The sequence below is a fragment of the Sorex fumeus genome, unplaced genomic scaffold, assembly GCF_029834395.1.
Source record: "Sorex fumeus unplaced genomic scaffold, SorFum_2.1 ptg000047l, whole genome shotgun sequence".
Classification (NCBI taxonomy): Eukaryota; Metazoa; Chordata; class Mammalia; order Eulipotyphla; family Soricidae; genus Sorex; species Sorex fumeus.
In genome coordinates this window covers 44133379-44152669 of record NW_026606104.1, presented here as the reverse complement: position 1 = coordinate 44152669, position 19291 = coordinate 44133379, and the positions used below count along the sequence as shown (strand labels likewise).

At 41.4% G+C, this 19291-nt stretch overlaps 1 protein-coding gene across 4 annotated transcripts in view; it reads left to right on the top strand.

The window, feature by feature from the left end:
- EYA3 (EYA transcriptional coactivator and phosphatase 3) overlaps positions 1–19291 on the top strand; it is a 97995-nt gene that overhangs the window by 31017 nt on the left and 47687 nt on the right. For all 4 annotated transcript variants that reach the window (XM_056123336.1, XM_056123333.1, XM_056123334.1 and 1 more), the window contains 4 exons: positions 3802–3845; positions 7189–7268; positions 14191–14257; positions 16925–17061. In XM_056123336.1, coding sequence (XP_055979311.1) covers positions 3802–3845; positions 7189–7268; positions 14191–14257; positions 16925–17061 — 328 coding nt within the window. The remainder of the gene's footprint in view (positions 1–3801; positions 3846–7188; positions 7269–14190; positions 14258–16924; positions 17062–19291) is intronic.

Sequence of the window (19291 nt, the reverse complement as noted above, 5' to 3'; positions counted from 1 at the left end):
ACAATCAAAAGTGTATGTGATTTTTACCTCCGGCCCCCTTGATATATGTGGGCCACAGTGACGTCATTAGGTCTCCCATTAAAGAACACTGCTGTAGATAAAAACACTCCTAGAAAAGGAGTGAAGCTTAAAAAAATTATTTTAGGGGCTGGAGCAATAGCACAGCCTATAGTTCTGTCCTGCAGACCTAACGTTTATGAATTTGATGCCTAACCAGTGTTAGTTACTCTCTGAAAAATTAGAGCAAGAGAAGTTTAAAGAAATCTTGGGCTGCTTTCCAAACCCATACTCTTTTTCTTCTTGTTTTGAGTGCTAACCCTAAAATTCAACAATTGTATAGACTTTGTCTTTTATAAACTGTTCTTTAAATTTTATCTTCACAGAAAGAAGCCTTAAGTAGTAGATAGTTGTACCTTTCTTGAGGAAACAAGCAGAAAAATTAACATGTGCATTGAATTAACTCTCAAGAATGAGCCTGCAACCTGGTTGTTCTGAATTCATATGCTGGGTTATTTTTGTTCATTTGCTCTATTACATTCAAAGCATGTATGTAATATGCTGGAGCGATAGCACAGTGGTAGGGTGTTTGCCTTACAAGCGGCCAACATGGCCGACCCGAGTTCGATTCCTCCGCCCCTCTCGGAGAGCCTGGCAAGCTACCGAGAGTATCTCGCCCGCACGGCAGAGCCTGGCAGGCTACCCGTGAGGTATTCGATATGCCAAACAAGTAACAAGTCTCATGATGGAGACGTTACTGGGCCCGCTCGAGCAAATCGATGAACAACGGGAGTACCGTGACTGTGACCATGACATTCAGAGCATGATTTTATATACATATCCCCTCCCCCCTTCTATGGTGCTGGGGAGTGACCACACTGAGCCACATCCCTGACCCTCAAATGATTGTTTTACTTATCAGAGGCACAAATAGAAGTCTTAATTCATGAGCTACCAGTAATTCTCACTTTTTAAACATTTTTTTAAATTAAGATAATGCGATTTAAAAGTTGTTCCTAAGAGTTGTTTTAGGCATACAATATTTCAACATCAGTCCCATCACCAATGTCCCCCCTCCCTTCACCAGTGGGTAATTCTTTTGTTTTTGTGTGGATTTTAGTGATAACATCCCAGAAAAAATTACAATAAAACATTATTATTGAGATGTAATTCATTTTAACTTAATTTGTAAGAGTGATTTTCAGTGGGCTTTTATATACCTCAGTTTTGTAACCAGCAGTAGCGTCCATTTAGTAGCCATGCCTGAATTTCCTTTTCCCTCCCAGCTCTAGGCAGCTGCTAATCTGCTTTCTGTCTAAAGCGTTACCTGTTTGTGGAGATTTCATGTAAATGAAATCACACAGTAGGTAGTCACAAGCTTTTTTCACTTAGTATAGTATTTTTAAGGTTAATCCATGTTCTGGTATATATCAACACTTCATTATCTTTCATTGCTAAATAATATTGTATGGGTTTGTTTTATTTTTCATAGTTATCTTCATCATTAGCATTTTATCATCATCCATAGATCTAGGGATTTCCAGTTTTTGATTATTTTGTGACAATTTAAATGTTAATGTATACTTCATTCTGTTGGAGACAGAACTTTCAGTTTCTCTTAGTTACTTAGCTAGGAATAGAATTGTTGAATTATAAGGTAACCTTTAACCTTTGAGAAACTGCTAGACTATTCTTCTAAGTAGCTGCACTATTTTTTAATTCACTTCATTTTTTTTTTTGGTCTGGTTTTTTTTTGTTCTTTTAAATTTTGGGAGTTATAATGGGCATTGCTTAGGGGTAACCCTTAGCCCTTTATTTCAGGGCTGCCCTGGTGGTACTCCCAGGAGCATGAGGTGTTGGGGTTAAAACCTGGGGCCACCTACTTACTTAGCATGTGTTTATTCCATCCCCTTGGCCTCAGTCTGTTTCTGTATGGCGTTGTTTGAACACGTGCTTTTGTAACCAGTGAGCTCTTCAGGATCCTTTGAGTCATTTTACCTGCACTTAGGGAATTTTCAGGGGAACATAAATACCCAAATCAAGGTGAACGGTAGATCACGAAAGGTAAAAAAGTAGCTGTTAACTCATTCTCCTAACCTGAACTGGTAGAAATAATTTTGGTTATTCCATTTCTGGGCTGGAGCGACAGCACAGCAGGTAGGACCAACGGGACTGCCCTGAGTTTGATTCCTCTGCCCCTCTAGGAGAGCTCGGCAAGCTACCAAGAGTATCTCACCCACACGGCAAAGCCTGGCAAGCTCCCCCTGACGTATTCGATATGCCGAACACAGTAACAACAATTCTCACAATGTTACTGGGCCCTCTCGAGCAAATCGATGAACAATGGGAGGACAATGCTATTCTATTTCTATTAATGAATACATACTCTTGTAAGGAGTATGTATTTTTTTATACTGTAATACAAAGAGAAAGGTTTAATTCTTTAAGGTCTTTATGGAGTACTTCCAGTTTTTGCTTCAGGACCTTATTTGGGGGAGAAGTCCATTAACTAAGTTTGTTACTTTGAGGCTCTAATAGAATTAAGACCATACATTAAGATTCTTCATTGTTGTATTCTTTGTTTTATTTTTGTTTGCTTGTTTGTTTGGGGGCTATACCTGGCAATACTCAGGATTTACTTCTGGCTCTGTGCTCAGAATTACTCCTGGCAGTGCTCCGGGATATGGGGTGCTGAGGATCAAATTCAGTTGGCCACATGCAAGGCAAATGCCTTACCTGCTGTAATCGCTCCAGACTCTATTCTTAGTATGGATAATTGTATAGAGATGGTCAGCAGAGTTAGTGATGCAACCGTCCAGCTCCAAGATGAAAGTGTAAATACATTGCTTTCATCCAGAGAGGTTGAGCCAAGCCTAAATTCTTTCTAACTTCCACTATTGGCAAAGCCTGGCAAGCTCCCCGTGACGTATTCGATATGCCAAACACAGTAACAAGTGTCATAATGGAGACATTACTGGGTCCACTCGCACAAATCGATGAACAACGGGAGGATGGTGACTGTTGGGAAATTATTATCTTACCTATGCAAATAGTACCATCTTCACATGGTTACCCCCAGTGCCACTTTGGAGGCCTATAAAGAATACAAAATAAAAATTAAGATGGGGGGCTCGAGTGATAGCACAGCGGGTAGGGCGTTTGCCTTGCATGCGGCCAACCCGGGTTCGAATCCCAGCATCTCATATGGTCCCCTGAGCACTGCCAGGAATAATTCCTGAGTGCAGAGCCAGGAGTAACCCCTGAGCGTCACTGGGTGTAACCTGAAAAGCAAAAAAAACAAAAGCACTTATTTAAATAAGTAAGTCTGGGGGCGGGGGGAGAGAGAGAGAGAGAGAGAGAGAGAGAGAGAAAAAGTACCTGCCAAAGAGGCAGGTAACGGGTGGGGGGGTGATGGGGAGGGAACCTGAGGATACTGGTGCTGGGAAATGTACACTGGTGGAGGAGTAGGTGTTGGAGTAATGTATGACTGAAATTCAGTCATGAATGGCTCTGTAATGCACCAAAAATAATAATAAAAAATTAATTTAAAAATGTCTGTTATCCAAATTGCCCTAATTACTGTTTAAAACTAGTTTGTGTCCATGTTTGGATAGTTTATTCTGGTTAGTGTTCTCCCTAGAGTAAAAATTCTGGTAAACATTTTGCTTTGAATCTGAAAAGTACATTTTCTTTGAATAGAAAAAACTCCACATGAGAACCAAGGGGGTATATGTCTACATAAGTGATTAGGGGTTTAATTAGCCCATCATTACATTGATGTTTTTTGTGTATATTTTTTTGCAGGTGAAAAAAGCCAAGATGCAGGAATCAGGAGAGCAAACTTTAAGGTGTGTTAAATTGAATTTCTTATGAATTATTGATTCATGGTTTCTGTTGCATGTTGGTTAGTGCATCAGCATAACTTGGGTGGACGACGCTGTGAGTCTTGATGTTTTGAATCTTTAGTGTTTTGTTTGGGGCCGTATCCGATGGTCCGCAGAGGCCTCTGCTGGTCCTGGCTCAGGACTCAACATTCAGTGATGCTGGGCATCAGAACCTAGGGCTCCCAACACAGGATTCGGGGTCCAGCCCTTGTGCTATCTTCCTGGCTCAACATTTCTAAATTTTGGGGGTTTAAAATGGGAATTTTCGGGGCTGGAGAGATAGCACAGCGGGTAGGGCATTTGCCTTGCACATGGCCAACCCGGGTTCACTTAGTTTACCCTCAAAACCCATAAGCACGTTTTTAAAAAAATTATTATTTATTTATTATGTATTTAACAAATGTATCAAACTCATGTATTTTATACTGTGGTGTATAGAGGAGATGGTATATAGAGATCCTTTTTTTTCCCCCCCCTGGTTTTTGGGTTTTGGCTCACACCCAGTTGTACTTCAGGGCTTATTCCCGGCTCTGTGCTTAGGGCTGATCCCTGGCAGTGCTGGGGGACCATGCCAGGATTGAACTTGAATCTGTATGCATGGCAAGTGCCTTAACCCCTGTGCTGTCTCTTCAGAATGTTTAGGTATTTAGGTATGCATAGCTAAGATAATAATGTGTTTGATGATGGCCCCTAGGCCATATCTGCCACTAGGGGCTGTGAGGTGCAGGAAATAAAACTCTTGGCTTCACAAATGCATGACATGGGCTCTCCTCGCCCTTTATGCTATCTCCCTGGCCCGTCAGTCATTTTTCTAAGTGGATAATTTAGTGACATTAAGTTCATTCACGTGGTTGTGCAACCATCACCATCCATCTCCAGAACTTTTTTTAAATTAAATTTGGGGGTTTGCAGTGGGGCCACACCATGCTACTACCCCCAGGCATCATTCAGGTACCAAATGGGCTGGGGATGTGTCCCTTCAGTTGCATGCTCGTCTTTCGCATGTGGGCCCCACTGGGTTGGATCTCTGGCAGTGGGGGAGAAAAAGAGTGTTTTGGTATTGGGATTTGTTTTTCTTTTTGTTTTTGGACCACGCCCAAGCATGTTCAGGTATTACTCCTGACTCTGTGCTCAGGGATCATTGCTGGTGGTGCACAGTGATGCCGGGGTTCAAACCTGGGTCAGCTGCATGCAAGACCTTTACCTCTCTATGATCTCTCTGACCCTGATACAGTGAACTTTTTTTCTATGGATCACACCTGGCAGTGCTTAGGGCCTACTTCTGGCTCAATTATCAGAGGTCATTTCTGGTAGGGCTGGGAGGCCATATGGGGTACGAACTGGGGATCAAACCAGGTTGGCTGCTTTCAAGGCAAGTACCTTACCCCGTGTGCCCCAAATTTACTTATATAGGTATAGATATATATAATGTTTCTTTAAAACATTAGGGACCAGACAGGAGAGATAGTACAAGGGGCTAAGCAGCTTGTCTTGAATGCAGCTGACCCCTCTTCAATCCCTGGCACTGCATTATGTCTCCTGAGCATTGCCAAGAATGAACCCCTGAGAAGCAAATTGGGAATATCCTCTGAGTATCTCCAGGAGTATCCCCAACCCCCTATTGGCTGGGAAGATAGCTCAGGCGACTCATGGTTGGTCCTGGATTTGATCCCAGGCATTGCAGAGTCCTCTGAGCACTGCCAGTAGCAACCTCTGGACACTGAGCCTGGAATAGCACCTGAGCACCAGATACAGGTTGGAAAGCTGTCATATATCATTTAGTAGTAAATCTTATCTTCTTGGTTATTTGGAGCCTCTAGTCCAGCAACCTCTACTTCTCCCTGGAGTATAAACAGCACAACATATTTCTCTCTGGGGTGCATGAAGGTTGTCTGGGTTGGGAAGATGTTGCAATAGAATAATATTGGCAACAGTAATCTTGTACTTTGCTCTAGTGTTTTCTGCTCTCAGTGCTTTTCATATATTAAGTCATTTGTTCCTATAAAACCCCGAATAGCTTCTACTGTAATATCTCATCAGTAGATGAAGAAATTAGTGCATAGAGAAGTTCAGTGATTTGGCTAGCATTGTTAGTTATTAACAGTGGAATATAAATTTGAGTAATCTGACTCTGATTGGGACTCTGCAGATGCTAGTAGAAGGAATAACTAGAGAGTGGAAACTAGGGTAGAAGAAACACAAAAACACTGAGAGATGAAAGAAACGGTTTCAAAATTTAAGTGAAACTCTTCCCACCATTAAAAGACCCAAACATAAGGTTAAGACAACAGCATCAAAACCAAACAAAGCAGTTTGTCCTTCCATTTTACATGATTTATCTTTCACAATTTTTCTGAATTTTCCTTATATGTTAAAAAATTCTATTCAGTCTTAGGTATAAATAGCAAGTTTTAAAAAAAATGTATGGGGAGGCAGAGTGCCTGAGTCTGTCACCTTGGTTCAAATACTCAGTGTGGTCTCCCAAATAGCACCTTATATGGCCCACACTCCCCAAATAATTATTTGAGGAGCAAAGTAATGAAATAAATCATTTAAGGTTCAGAATCTCTTCTTGAGTCCCAAAGCATGTATAAATTTGAAAACTTCCGCAGCGTTCAAGAGCTATCACCTAGAAATCAGCTACTCCCCATCCTTCTGTGTGCACTTTTGGGAAGCAGAGGAACAGAACAGACTTAAGTCTTGTGGAATTTTTGTTTTACCACCTGGAGTGAGATCTGACTTGCCTCTGACTTAGCTGGGATTTCTGAGCAGTTTAAACACTGGCGGGACTTCAGGATCCAAGGTGCTGTCCTGACCCTAGCTCAGGCAGCTGCTAAGAATTGAAAAAGGTAACAAGAAGTATTGCTTTACTATAATGCACAAAAGGAAAAGGAGAGAGAGAGAGCAAGAAGGAAAGTGCCTCCCATAGAGGGAGACTGGGGGTGGGGATGATGGGGTGTTAGGTGGTAGGGAAATGGGACATTGGTGGTGGGAAATGTACACTTGTGGAGGGATGGGTGCTGGATCATTGTATGACTGAAACCCAATTATGAACGGCTTTGTAATGGTCTATCTCATGGATATCCAATTATAAAAATTACCCAAAAAAAAGTAATGTGAAATTCATGCCCAATTCAGTCAACTAATTCAGTGGCTGAATAAATAGCAGTACTCCTACATTTAAAAAAAAAAAAGTATTGCTTTGCCTCTTACTTGTATAGCTCTAGATGAAATGAGTTTGACTTTGTCACTTTTATTAATGCAATTCATCAGTGAGGGGCTAATATCTTCATTTTGTTTCTGCCAGTCAAGTAAACAACCCAGAAGTCAGTGATCAGAAACCTGAAGCTTCAAACCTTGCTTCAAACCTGACCATGTCAGAGGAAAGTAAGTAACAGTCTTTTTCCAGGTACCAGGTGATGTTATTCTTTTGTTGCTCAAGTTCACTAACTTAAAAGCAGAAGAATGTATGTTGTTGTCCCAGAATATCCAAAAAAGAGAATATCCAAAAAAAAAAGAAATGGATCTCAGCTGGACGGTTCCTTCACTTAATTACCCCTTACTCTCCTATAGAAGGTTTATATTCTTAGACAAAAATGTATCATTTGGGGGCCAGAGAGATAGTACATCGGATAGGGCATTTGCCTTGCACATGGCTGATTCGGGTTCAATGCCCAGCATCCAAAAAAAATGCCAAAGCACTGCCAGCAATAATTCCTGAGTGCAGAGCCAGGAGTAACCTCTGTACATCGCTGGGTGTGGTCCAAAAAGGAAAAAAAAAATGTATCAATTGTTACTGTGTGGAGGTACGGGCACTCTAGCATAATAACTTCATACACATGTGAGAGGGCCTGAGTTTATCCCCAGCACTGCATGGTACCACTGCTGGATTTGGCGCCTGTTAAAAATAAATAAGGTGAGGGAATAACTGAAAAGGATTGGAATGTATCCTTTGCATGTGAGAGGGCCTGGATTTAAACTTTTTACCACAGGGTCCCCCAACACCAAGCTGTCAGCAACCCCTGAGCACTGCTTGTTGTAGCCCAAAAACAAAAAGTAATTCCAATGAGAAAAGGAAGGAAGGTCTGTTTCAGGAATATTTGTTCTCAAAAGAAGGAAGGACTTTATTTGGGAAATATTTGTTCTTAAAGGAAGGAAAATCTTGTTTTTTGAATATTGAATTGAGAACCACTTGCCTAGCCATATGTACTTACCATGAATTTTTAAAGTGTAACATTTATTTATCTATATATTGGTTTGGGGACCACACCGGGTGGTGTCAGAGCTTATTCCTGGCTCTCTGCTCAGATATCACTCCTGGTGGGGCTCCGGGGATAATATGTGGTGCCGACAATTGAACCCTCGGTGGCTGTGTGCATGGCAAGCGCCCTACCCTTTGTATAGTCACTCTGGTCCTAAAAGTGTAACTTAAAAAAAAAAGTTATGACATTGTATGTATTATTTTTTTTCAAAGATATTCAGCGGTTCTCAAAAATTAGTGAACTCAGCAATAATCTGAGTGCTTGTTTAAAATGCAGAATTCCAACCTCATCCTTAGAGATATATTCAATTAGATCTGATATGGATGGCAGTCTGCACTGTCAAACAGTTAGCTCGGCAATTCAGATGCGTTTAGGAAATTGTTCATACTGTGGGAAAAAGATCAGCGCTCTCTAATCAGTGAAAAGTGTTCTAGTTTTGAAACATTTTATTATTTCTCAAGAAAAAGGTCTGTCCTTTACTTCAGGGCCAGGAAGTAAGTTGAATCTACTTGTTCCATCTGAATCATTTCTGTTTCCTTATTTCCTTCAGAAGGCTTACTCTTTTTATGCCTGCCCCTTCCTTTTTTTTTTATTTTGATTTTGGGGCCATTCCCACCTATGCTGAGGGCTCTGTGCTCAGGATTACTCCTGGAAGTACTTGGGACAGTTTGTGGTGCTGGAGATCAAGCCCTGGTGAGAAGGATGCAAAGCAAGTGCCTTACCTGCTGTACCGTTTTTCTGGCTCCTTCCTTTCCTTTGACCTCACACTGAACGCTTAGTAATTTTTCTCCTTAAAGACTGGGTCTTATTTTCTTCTCCATCTAAAACTCTTCTCGGCAATTCCAGCATCCTGTACATGGGATATCAAGCATTGTCTTTTCTTCCCTTATTACTCAACATAGATTCTAAGATTGTTTGATTTTTTTTTTTTTTGTTTTTTGTGCCACACAAAATGCTCGGGTTACTCCTGACTCTGCACTCAGGAATTTCGCCAGCCAGTGCTCTTGGCCTATATGGGATTCCGGGGACCAAACCCGGGTCAGCCGCATGCAAGACAAATGCCTTACCCTTGTGCTATCGCTCCAGCTCTGAGGTCCTTTATTTGAATTACTTCCATAGCAATACCTTCAATAATTGCCTTTGTCCTCTCTCTCATTCCTAGTTTAACTTCTCACTTTCATTGAGGCTGTAACAGTAACTAAACATTATTAAATAAAATTATATACCTAGCTCACCATTTACAGTTCAGGCATAATCGCAGGGCTACAAATGGGCATCCAAATGGGAAGACCTCTATTTCCCTAATGCATTTTTGCCTTTCAGTATTTTATGCTTTTTAAAATACTGCTCCCGAGACTGGAGTGATAGTATAATGGGTAAGGCATTTGCCTGGCATCAGGCTGACCCAGATTTGATCCCCAGCATCCCATATGGTCCCCCGAGCACCTCCAGGAGTAACTCCTGAGTGCAGAGCCAGGGATGCATTGCGGGGTGTAACCCAAAAAGCCGAAAAAAAATAAAATTTTACTCCATTTCTTACATTCTCCCCCACCCCCCTTCTTGTCCTTCATTGTTATCAGGATTGTTGCCATGATTGGGGTTTTGGCAAACACTTGCTGGGCTCTCTCTTTAGTTGTGCTCACAGGCGTCTGACTGTGGGGCTCACCGAGATTCATTGTGGAGCTCTGCATGCAGTTGACAGTGATCAGACATCTTTAAGCTGTGCTCACGGGGTCTCAGTCCTTTCCTGAAGATGCTCACACTCCTGGTAACAGTGCAGCTGGAAATCTCTCAACCCTGTAAGGATGCTGCTCTCAGTCACCGAGCCATCCTCCTTGTCCCTACATTTACGCCTTTCTCACCCCAAGCACCGTGCTCACTCGCTGCCCTTCAGGCTGTTTGTTATTAAGGTTTTGGGCCAAACTGGCAGTGATCTGGGCTTACTCCTGACTCTGTGCTCAGGGTTCACTCATAGAGGTGCTGAGGGGACCTTATGGGATGCTAGGGGTCTTACCTGGGTTAGCCACATGCAAGGCAAGCGCCCCAGCTGTACTCTCTCCTGCCCCTCTTTTTCAATTGTTGTGGAGGCCACTCCCAGTGGTGCTCCTGGGTCACCAGGACCGTACCCAGCAGTGCTCAGGGGACTGTGGAGTACCATGAATTGAACCCGGGTACTTGCACCTGCAAGCTCTGCTGCTTTGAATTATGTTTCTGTCCATGTTTCTCATTCTTTTTGTTTGTTTGTTTGGAGCCACACCTGGGCTAGTGCTTGAGGCTGCTCCTGGCTCTGTGCTTAGGGATTGCTGCTGCTGGTGCCTGGGGGATCATGCTGTGCTGAGCAGACCCAGGCCTCCAGCAGGCAGAGCATACTCTCAGCTGTTTGAGCACTCTCTGGCCCTCAAGTTCCTCATTCCTAACCGATGACTCTCCTCTCATAGAAGCTCTCTGTCAGCAAAGTCTTTTATCATCCCACCACCACCACATCTGCAAAACTACCTTTATTTACCCATGTTTTTTTGCTTCAGACTTGCAGAATGGAAATGGTAATTATCTTGTTCTGGGGAAGGCCTTTTATTCTGCTCTCTTCTCCCTTCCTTAAGGACAGTGGTGCTGTAGTTGTCCTAATACCATGTTGTTCTCTTCTTAATCCTTCCTGTCAGTAAAGGGACATGACTCAGTATCTGCTATGTTCAAACCTAAACAAAAGCTCTCCCTTGGCTTCAGATCTCCCCACTAACTATAGATCTCTCGGCCCTTGACCCCACGGGGCCTTGTGAAAGCAGTGCACTTATTTGCCTTTTCACCTCTCATTCAGTCTTCTGCCTTTTCAAATTTGACCCTTTTTTTCCCACACATCTGATGAAATTTCTTTCTTTCAGGGTCATCTCTTTACTGAAAACATCGGTTCTAATGGATTTTTTTCTCTCTTCATAGGCTGCCTCTCACCACTTTTCCTCTTGCCTTTCTCCTTACTCTGTGGGCTATGAAAGTTACTGAATCTGGGAGCTGGAGTGATAGCACAGAGGGTAGGGCGTTTGCCTTGCACGCGGCCAACCCGGGTTCGATTCCCAGCATCCCATATGGTCCCCTGAGCACTGCCAGGGGTAATTCCTGAGTGCAGAGCCAGGAGTTAACCCCTGTGTATCGCTGGATGTGACTCAAAAAGAAAAAAAAATAGAAAAGAAAGTTACTGAATCTCAGGAATTATTTCTAATTTACCATTTTTTTCTTTCTGCATCATTTTTGACTTGGAGTATTTTAAACATTGTTTATGAATTCAAATTTATGTTTCCATTCTGACTTCTTCCCTGATTTCTTTAGTGTATATGATTATCTACTTGACACCTCCCCTTGTATTTCCGAAAGGTTCTGGGTCAGAGATGAAGCTTAGCACTTTCCTTGCATACATGAGGCTCTGGGTTTAACCCCAGCACCAAGACATTGTGGAGAGGGAACTAAAAGGAGATCATACTTAAAGTGTGATTTAAAGTGTGCTTAACTTTTTTTAAATGCAAAATGTTCTTTTTTTATTGTGCAATCCATATACATGAATAACCACCCCATACATGAATAAGTTTGTATGTTTTAAGATTTTGCAGTTGGTATCCATTTCTTTTAGTTTTGTATTCCATTGCCATTTTCTTTCCTTTTTTTTTTTTTTAATTGAGTTACTGAGATACAGAGTTAGAGAGCTGTTTGTGGTTGGTTTCAGTCATACATTTCAACACTCAGTCCTCCACCATTGTACATTTCCCACCACCAGTGTCCCCAGTTTCCCTTCTCCCAGCATGTCTTTGGTAGGCACTCTCTCTCTCTCTCTCTCTCTCCCCCCCCATCTGCTCTTTTTTTTTTTTAATTTTTATTAGTGAGACACCATGAGGTACAGTTGTATACTTACAAATTTTTGTGCTTGGGTTTCAATTATACAATAATCAAATACCCATCCCTCTACCAGTGACCATTTCCCACCACCACGGATCCCAGTATCCCTCCCACCCCCCATCCTCCCCATCCCACCCTGCCTCTGTGGCAGGCAGGGCATTCCCTTTTAATCTGCTCTTTTTTTAGAGTTCCCCATTTTTAGGAAGTGGTATTGCTATTCATGCAGTTGCTAAGCTAAAAATTATAAATCATTCTCTGTTCCCGTGTTTTCCTCATTCCTTGCATACATATCAACCAGAATTTTCTTAGTTTTACCTTCAAAATACATTTGAAGATTTTTTCTGTCTCATTTCTCATTGCATGCTCTTCTAATAGAATAGCAGATTAGTCCTTGATTCTATAACTCTTTCTTGGAGAGTGAACCTGAGTGCAGAGTCAGGAGTAAGCTCTGTACATCGCTGGGTGTGGCCCAGAAAGAAAAAAAAGTATCGATTGTTACTGTGTGGAGGTACGGGCACTCTAGCGTAATAACGTCATACACACGTGGGGGGACCTGAGTTTATCCCCAATACTGCATGGTACCACTGCTGGATTTGGTGCCTGTTAAAAATAAATAAGGTGGCCTTAATCTCCCTGAATGTTTTTGTCGATATTTACTAGAATTCAGTCAAAATTGGGGGATAGGTTTGGGTTTTTTAATGTGCTTGTCAGCAGAGAAGGAACTTTGCAGCGGAATTCAAATCAACTTCTCTTATATTCTGTTTGATGGATGCTTAAGAACTTTAGTTGTGATTAAAAACGGATGGAGCCATCCTTCATTTTTATCAAAATATGAATTACTGTGATCTACCTGCAAGCTGTTAGTAATTATTTTTTTATTAAAGAATTGTGTAGTAATTATTTTTTAAGATCTAGAAGATTGGACAAGACCATGTGTGGTAAACTCACAAATACTGATTTGTCTTACTCTTGTGCATGAGTTAAACTCTCATCTGCTACTGGCCTAGAGTTTCTTCCTGAATCAGATGGGGAACCCTGTTAGACATAAATTTCACTGTTCACTCTTATTTCCCACTCACAGTACAGTAATTTACTTTACAATTTTAAAAGAAGTTCTTAAGCAATTCAGGGATATGGCATGAGCTCTATGATAAAACTATCTGCCACATGGACAGAAGTAGCCCCTTTTGAGTGGATTATCTATCAAGCTTGAATTTATTTTTAAAATTTTTTATTAAGGCATCATGATTAACAATGTTATTTATGATTTTCAGATATATAGTGTTCAACACAAGGTTCTCTCCCATCCCTCAAATTTGAGTTTATGCCAGATAAAATAGCTGCCTTCATAGTAGCTTTTCTAAATGAAAAAAGACATGGGGGTAACGAAGACACTAGCTGGGAGAATCTCTGTGTGATGGTTCATCAGAGTTTCTGAACAGTTCCTTGGATCTGTCTCTGCTTTGCTAGACTCATAACTTTACTATCAATGCTGAAAAGATAGGATAGAAACAAACTTACTTTTCTGCTGCTGCTTATGCATTGGCAGGGCAAGCGTTCTAATAAAATTGGGTATTTCCCCCCAATATGTCTTCCTGCAAATAATTCTGATGACTTTTTAAGTAAGTTCCCAGAGAATGAATAAGCTCAAGAAGTATAATTTCATTTCATTTCTTGTATAAGCATCTTCTTTTTGGGATTGGGGGGCACACCTGATAGTGCTCAGGGCTCACTTCTGGCTCTGCACTCAGAGATCACTCCTGGGGGTGCCTTGGAAACCGTATGAGATGCCAGGGATCAAAGCCTGGTCAGCTGAGTGCAAACCAGGTACCCAACCTGCTGTACTAACTCTGTCTGGTTCCAGGCATCTTGATTTTTTAAGTTTGCCTATGAGCTAAGAGTTTAGGATGATGTGACATTGTTTTAGATCGATGACAGGGAAAGTAGGAACCAGTTAGTACTGACCTTTTTAGCTCCTTTCCATACTACACTCTAGTTATTTTTATTCTCTCTAAACTCCGTATTAGCAAAGTGATATATTAGCAACTTCATGCTACCTACCTACAACAAAATGCAAGCCATGTTTTGTTAGTTTGAGTAAAAAATGCAATTTTCTGATTTCACTTTTGGAATGTTCTAACTTTTACTCGGTGATATTCTTTCAGTTATGACATGCACCGATTACATCCCTCGCTCGTCCAATGACTATACCTCACAAATGTATACTGCAAAGTAAGTTGAATATTTTAAAAAATCTATGTATTTAGCTTTTTCTCTAGATTGATAATTTTAACTTGATGTTAAATTTTTTAAGTTGTATTTAACTTATTTTCATCCCTTGTGTGTTCGCTCTCACTCTCTTCATTCATTCTCTAATTTTTAAAAAAAATTTTTTAAATATAGAACCAACATAACATCCTTTAGAAAGTAGGTGGTTGCCTGCAGTAGGTTATTTTTGTCCACAAGCTAACTGTAAATGAATGGGCACTAAAAGTGCAAAATATTAGTGATCAAAGCAGTCACTGATTTTTTTCATCTATTTTTCATAAAAATATGAAAATAAAAACATCTAAAGTGTGCAACTCTCCACCTTGTCTACGTTCATTTCCTAGTTTTAGGGAAGTCCTTAGAGTTTAACTGGACTTAAAGTTATACAGGCTTCTTGGGTTGAAGTTACCAAGAAGTACCATTTCATTTCTTTTCTGGCTGATCTTTCTGGTGAAAGTTAACCCGCCATGTTAATCATCTCCAAGATGTGTAGATGCAGACATTGTGAATATCAAACTACCAGTTGTGTATTGGTAAAGAGTAGATTTACATCTGTACAGGTAAAATAGTGTGCTTTAAAGTATGGTATGTTCTGGGGGCTGGAGCGATAGCACAGCGGTAGGGCGTTTGCCTTGCATGCAGCCAACATGACCGACCCGAGTTTGATTCCTCCGCCCCTCTCGGAGAACCCGGCAAGCTACCGAGAGTATCTTGCCCACACGGCAGAGCCTGGCAAGCTAACCGTGATGTAATTGATATGCCAGACACAGTAACAACAAAGTCTCCAATGGAGATGTTACTGGGCCCGCTCGAGCAAATCGATGATCAACGGGAGGGCCTTACTTACTTACTTATGTTCTGGGGGCTGGAGTGATAGCACAGCGGGTAGGGCATTTGCCTTGCACGCGGCCCTACCCAGATTTGATTCCCAGCATCTCATATGGTCCAAAGAGCACCACCAGGAGTAATTCCTGAGTGCATGAACCAGGAGTAACCCCTGTGCATTGCTGGGTGTGACCAAAAAAATAATAATTAAAAAAAATAACGTATGGTATATTCTTATGTGCTTTATTATGCAGGACATGTAAAGAAACTGTTAACAGTTGACAGTCATATAAAGAAAGTGCAGCTTTTTCTTTCCATGCATATTTGTTCGTCTTGAATTGAATCAGGCTCGTGCTTCCTTGAACACGTGTCTCACTTGCTTATCTGTTTCTTTGCTTATTTCCACTCTGGAGAAGCCTGTGTTCTTTCTTGTACATGTACTTCTCCTTTCTTTCCCCTCAAATCTTTCTAAATAAGTTTTAATAAAAAGTTTCTTATTTAAGCATTTTAAAAAACAAAAATTAAAATAATTTAAAAAATCCATGAATTCAGGGTGTATGGTGCTGCCAGCAGGTCAGTTTGTACCTGTGAGGCGTGTGCATCAGCAGCCTGATGGCGCTTTCATACTGTGCCTTGTGCACAGCCAGCCCGGCGGTGCCGGGTTTGATTCCTCCGCCCCTCTTGGAGAGCCCAGCAAGCTACCAAGAGTATCTCGCCCGCATGGCAAAGCCTGGCAAGCTACCCATGACGCATTCAACATGCCAAACACAGTAACAACAAGTCTCAAAATGGAGATGTTACTGGGCCCGCTCAAGCAAATCGATGAACAATGGGAGGACCGTGCTACAGTGCTACAGGCTGGTGCCCTGAGCTGAAGGCTGAAAAATCTTCCCCTTAGGAAACACCTCACTTCCCTTATCTTGTTGTTAATACTTACATGGTACTAAGTAAATTTCCAGAAGTTTCACTGCAGAATTTTAATCCTTAGCTGAATTTGTTGTGACTGGTACCAACTGGGTGCAGTTTGCTCTGGCAGAAGTATCAGTGGGGGAGTTTCTGAATACCATTGGAGCTTCCCAGGTTTTATTAATGACCTGACTGCTGTTTCATAGGCCTCCGCGTGGGACATTGACTCTTGTCCCTCCCCACTTTCTGTGCTGTTTGCCTTTTCTCCACCAGCCTTATTCTCTTTTCCAGGTCCCAATTTTTTTCTTCTGAGAAAAAATTGGTTTGATCCAGAAGACTGGTTAGAAAATGACAGCTATTTGCCAATCTGCTTCTGTCCAGTTTGGGTTATTTTAAGGTTTTATTCTATATATTGATATAGGGCAGCTTTTCTCAACTGGGGGTGGAGGCAAGGGCATTATGGTCCCCTGAGCACCGCAGGATATGTCAAGGGGGCCGCAGGTGAAATTCGCATAAATAGGAGGTCATGACACAAGACAAGGAGCCAGCTAGGACAGCAGCCTTAGGATGGAGATTGAACCAGGAGGAAGCCCTGGTCGGAAGAGGGCTGAGAAACACTGGTCTAGAGCATCAGCCCAACATAGCCATCCTGCTGCCTCACAAAGGGCTGGGCATGTTGCCAGTGCAGCATTTGTGGAATGATAATTGGATCTGAGGAGGAGAGCATTTGAAACTATTCAGCTTCCTGTGAGAGTGTCAGGTAGACAGTAGAATTTGAAAAGGAGAGAACAGTTTTGTTTCTGACCATAGTTTTCTTGGCTGTTGCTAACAACTTTATTTTTCATTACTAAATAATAACTTATTATACATAAAAATTTTGGTTTTCTTGACCTTTTCTAGACCCTACGCACATATCCTCTCGGTTCCTGTTTCGGAAACTGGTTATCCTGGGCAGACTCAGTACCAGACATTACAGCAGTCTCAGCCCTACGCTGTCTACCCTCAGGCCTCCCAAACATATGGACTACCTCCTTTTGGTAAGGCATCCTGTTGTAAGCAAATTTTTTTAAGGTTGATTTCATTTCCCAGAAACTTCTATCCTTTTCCCCCCAAAAGAAAACACAGCTTAAAAGCTGAGGAATGGTGGGTTTTTGGGGTTTGGTTTTGTTGTGTTTGCAGAACAACCACTTAGTTACTGGTATTCAAGTGGATATGCAACTTTCCGACAGTATATTGGATGCATGTAATATAAAATCATAGTGTTTTGGTGCTCATTTGTCTATGAAATTTTAGTTTATAACGTGTACTAAGACTTGAACGTAAAATTTAGAATCTTCAAGGATTTGGAAAACTCTTTGAGGAATTATTACTGATTTGACTTTATACAAATGATACCGTTGTTAAGTAATCATGATGAATGTATTTTAAGGTGGTTAACTTCTTGCTAAAACCGGGATATCTGAATTTCCTAGTAGAATATGACTTATAGTTTCTTTCTCTCTTTAATCTCTCTCTCTCCTTCCTCTCTCCCTTCCCACTTGATTAAATTTCATTTTACTGAACCAAAGAGTTATCAATGAATGGGAGAAATACCTACTTTTTTTTATAACCTTATATGCATCAAGATTTTTGGTTTAGGTATGAACTGTAAATAGAACTGTAACAGAACTATAAAGTTAGTTTGAGTTTCTTTGAGCATATGATATCTGCACTGATTTTTCTGAGTATATGTTGATAGACATTAGCTTCATTCCTTCTTCATTCCTGCTTTCCTAGAACTGTCACCAGAAAATTGTGAGAGTACTTTATTTCAAATGTGCCGGAGCAGGAATTGGGAAATACGCGGAATTCATGCTTCGTATACAGAAGGCCCAAGTTTGATCCATAGCATCACACAATGGCTCAGGCACCAATCTGGGAGTAGCTGCTGAGTTTCACTGGCTGTGGCTCAAAACCAAAATAAACAAGTAAATAAACAAAATATTAAAGTACGTGATGGGCTGGAGGGATAGCACAGAGAGCCCGGCAAGCTACTGACAGTATCTTACCCGCACGGCAGAGCCTGGCAAGCTGCCCGTGATGTATTCGATATGCCAAACACAGTAACAACAGTCTCCAATGGAGACATTACTGGGCCCGCTCGAGCAAAGTGATGAACAATGGGAGGACAGTGACAGTGACAGTAAAGTACATGATAGAGGGTCAGGAATGTGAGTCAGTGGTAAGGTGTATGCATTGTACGCAGGAGACCTGGGTTTGATTCCTGATAGTGCAAAAAAAAAACAACCCGAAAACCAAAAATACAAATCACCCAAAATAAAATAAGCCTATATGTCAGAAAGTCTGGAAGCAGCCTGTGTTGGAGGGCTTGAGGTTAGAAACAAATCTTCACTCACTGTTGGTGGGAATATTGTCTGGTTCAGCCTCCATGGAAAGCATTAGGGAAAGAACTGTATGACCCAGTGGTGTCACTTCTTGGCATCTTCCCCCAAATACTGAAATATTCATTCAAAAGGCTACGTACACACCTCTGTTCATAGCAGCGCTTGGTGTGGGAACAACACCAAATGCCCAACTACAGATAAATAGATCAAGGAGTTGTATTTTATCGGGCTAGAGAAAGTCCTGCGGGTAGGGCGCTTGCCTTGCATGCATCCAGACCTGATCCCCAACACCATGTCTCGTTCCCTGAGTGCATAGCCAGGAGTAACTCAAAGCACTATCAGGTGTTGTCTCAAAACAAAATAAAATGTGCAGTAATTAATGAAATTATTTCTATAGGCTTTATGAAACAAACTGGGAATCAGAAATAAAATCTCCTTAGCGATTACCAGGTTCCAGATGGATTAGTGTTGCTTGCTTTTGTCTTTTATTTCTTCTTTTGATCCTTTTGGCTAGTCCTGATATTGTAACAGCTTTCTGACCTTGTGGCTTATTAGTGTCCTGTGTCTTCTGGTAGAAGCAAAAATTGGGGAATATTTTTAATGGTAGGGATTGTTAACTTTGATGAGAAATAGAAATGCTCTATTTCCCACTGTGTACACCCAGGCCTTTAGGCTGTCAGTGTCAGCCTAAAACCTTAAGGATATACCTAACCAGCCAAAGCGCATAGTCCTTTTGGAAGCAGACTCTGGAAATTGGAGGGTGGCAGTTTTTTGTTCTGCGTGTTTGTGCTTTTAAAAGCAGTTTTTTATCTGACTAAGAATTGACATCTTATGACATCTTATTGTCTCATTCCTACTTTGGACAAACTTGCAGGCTATCGAA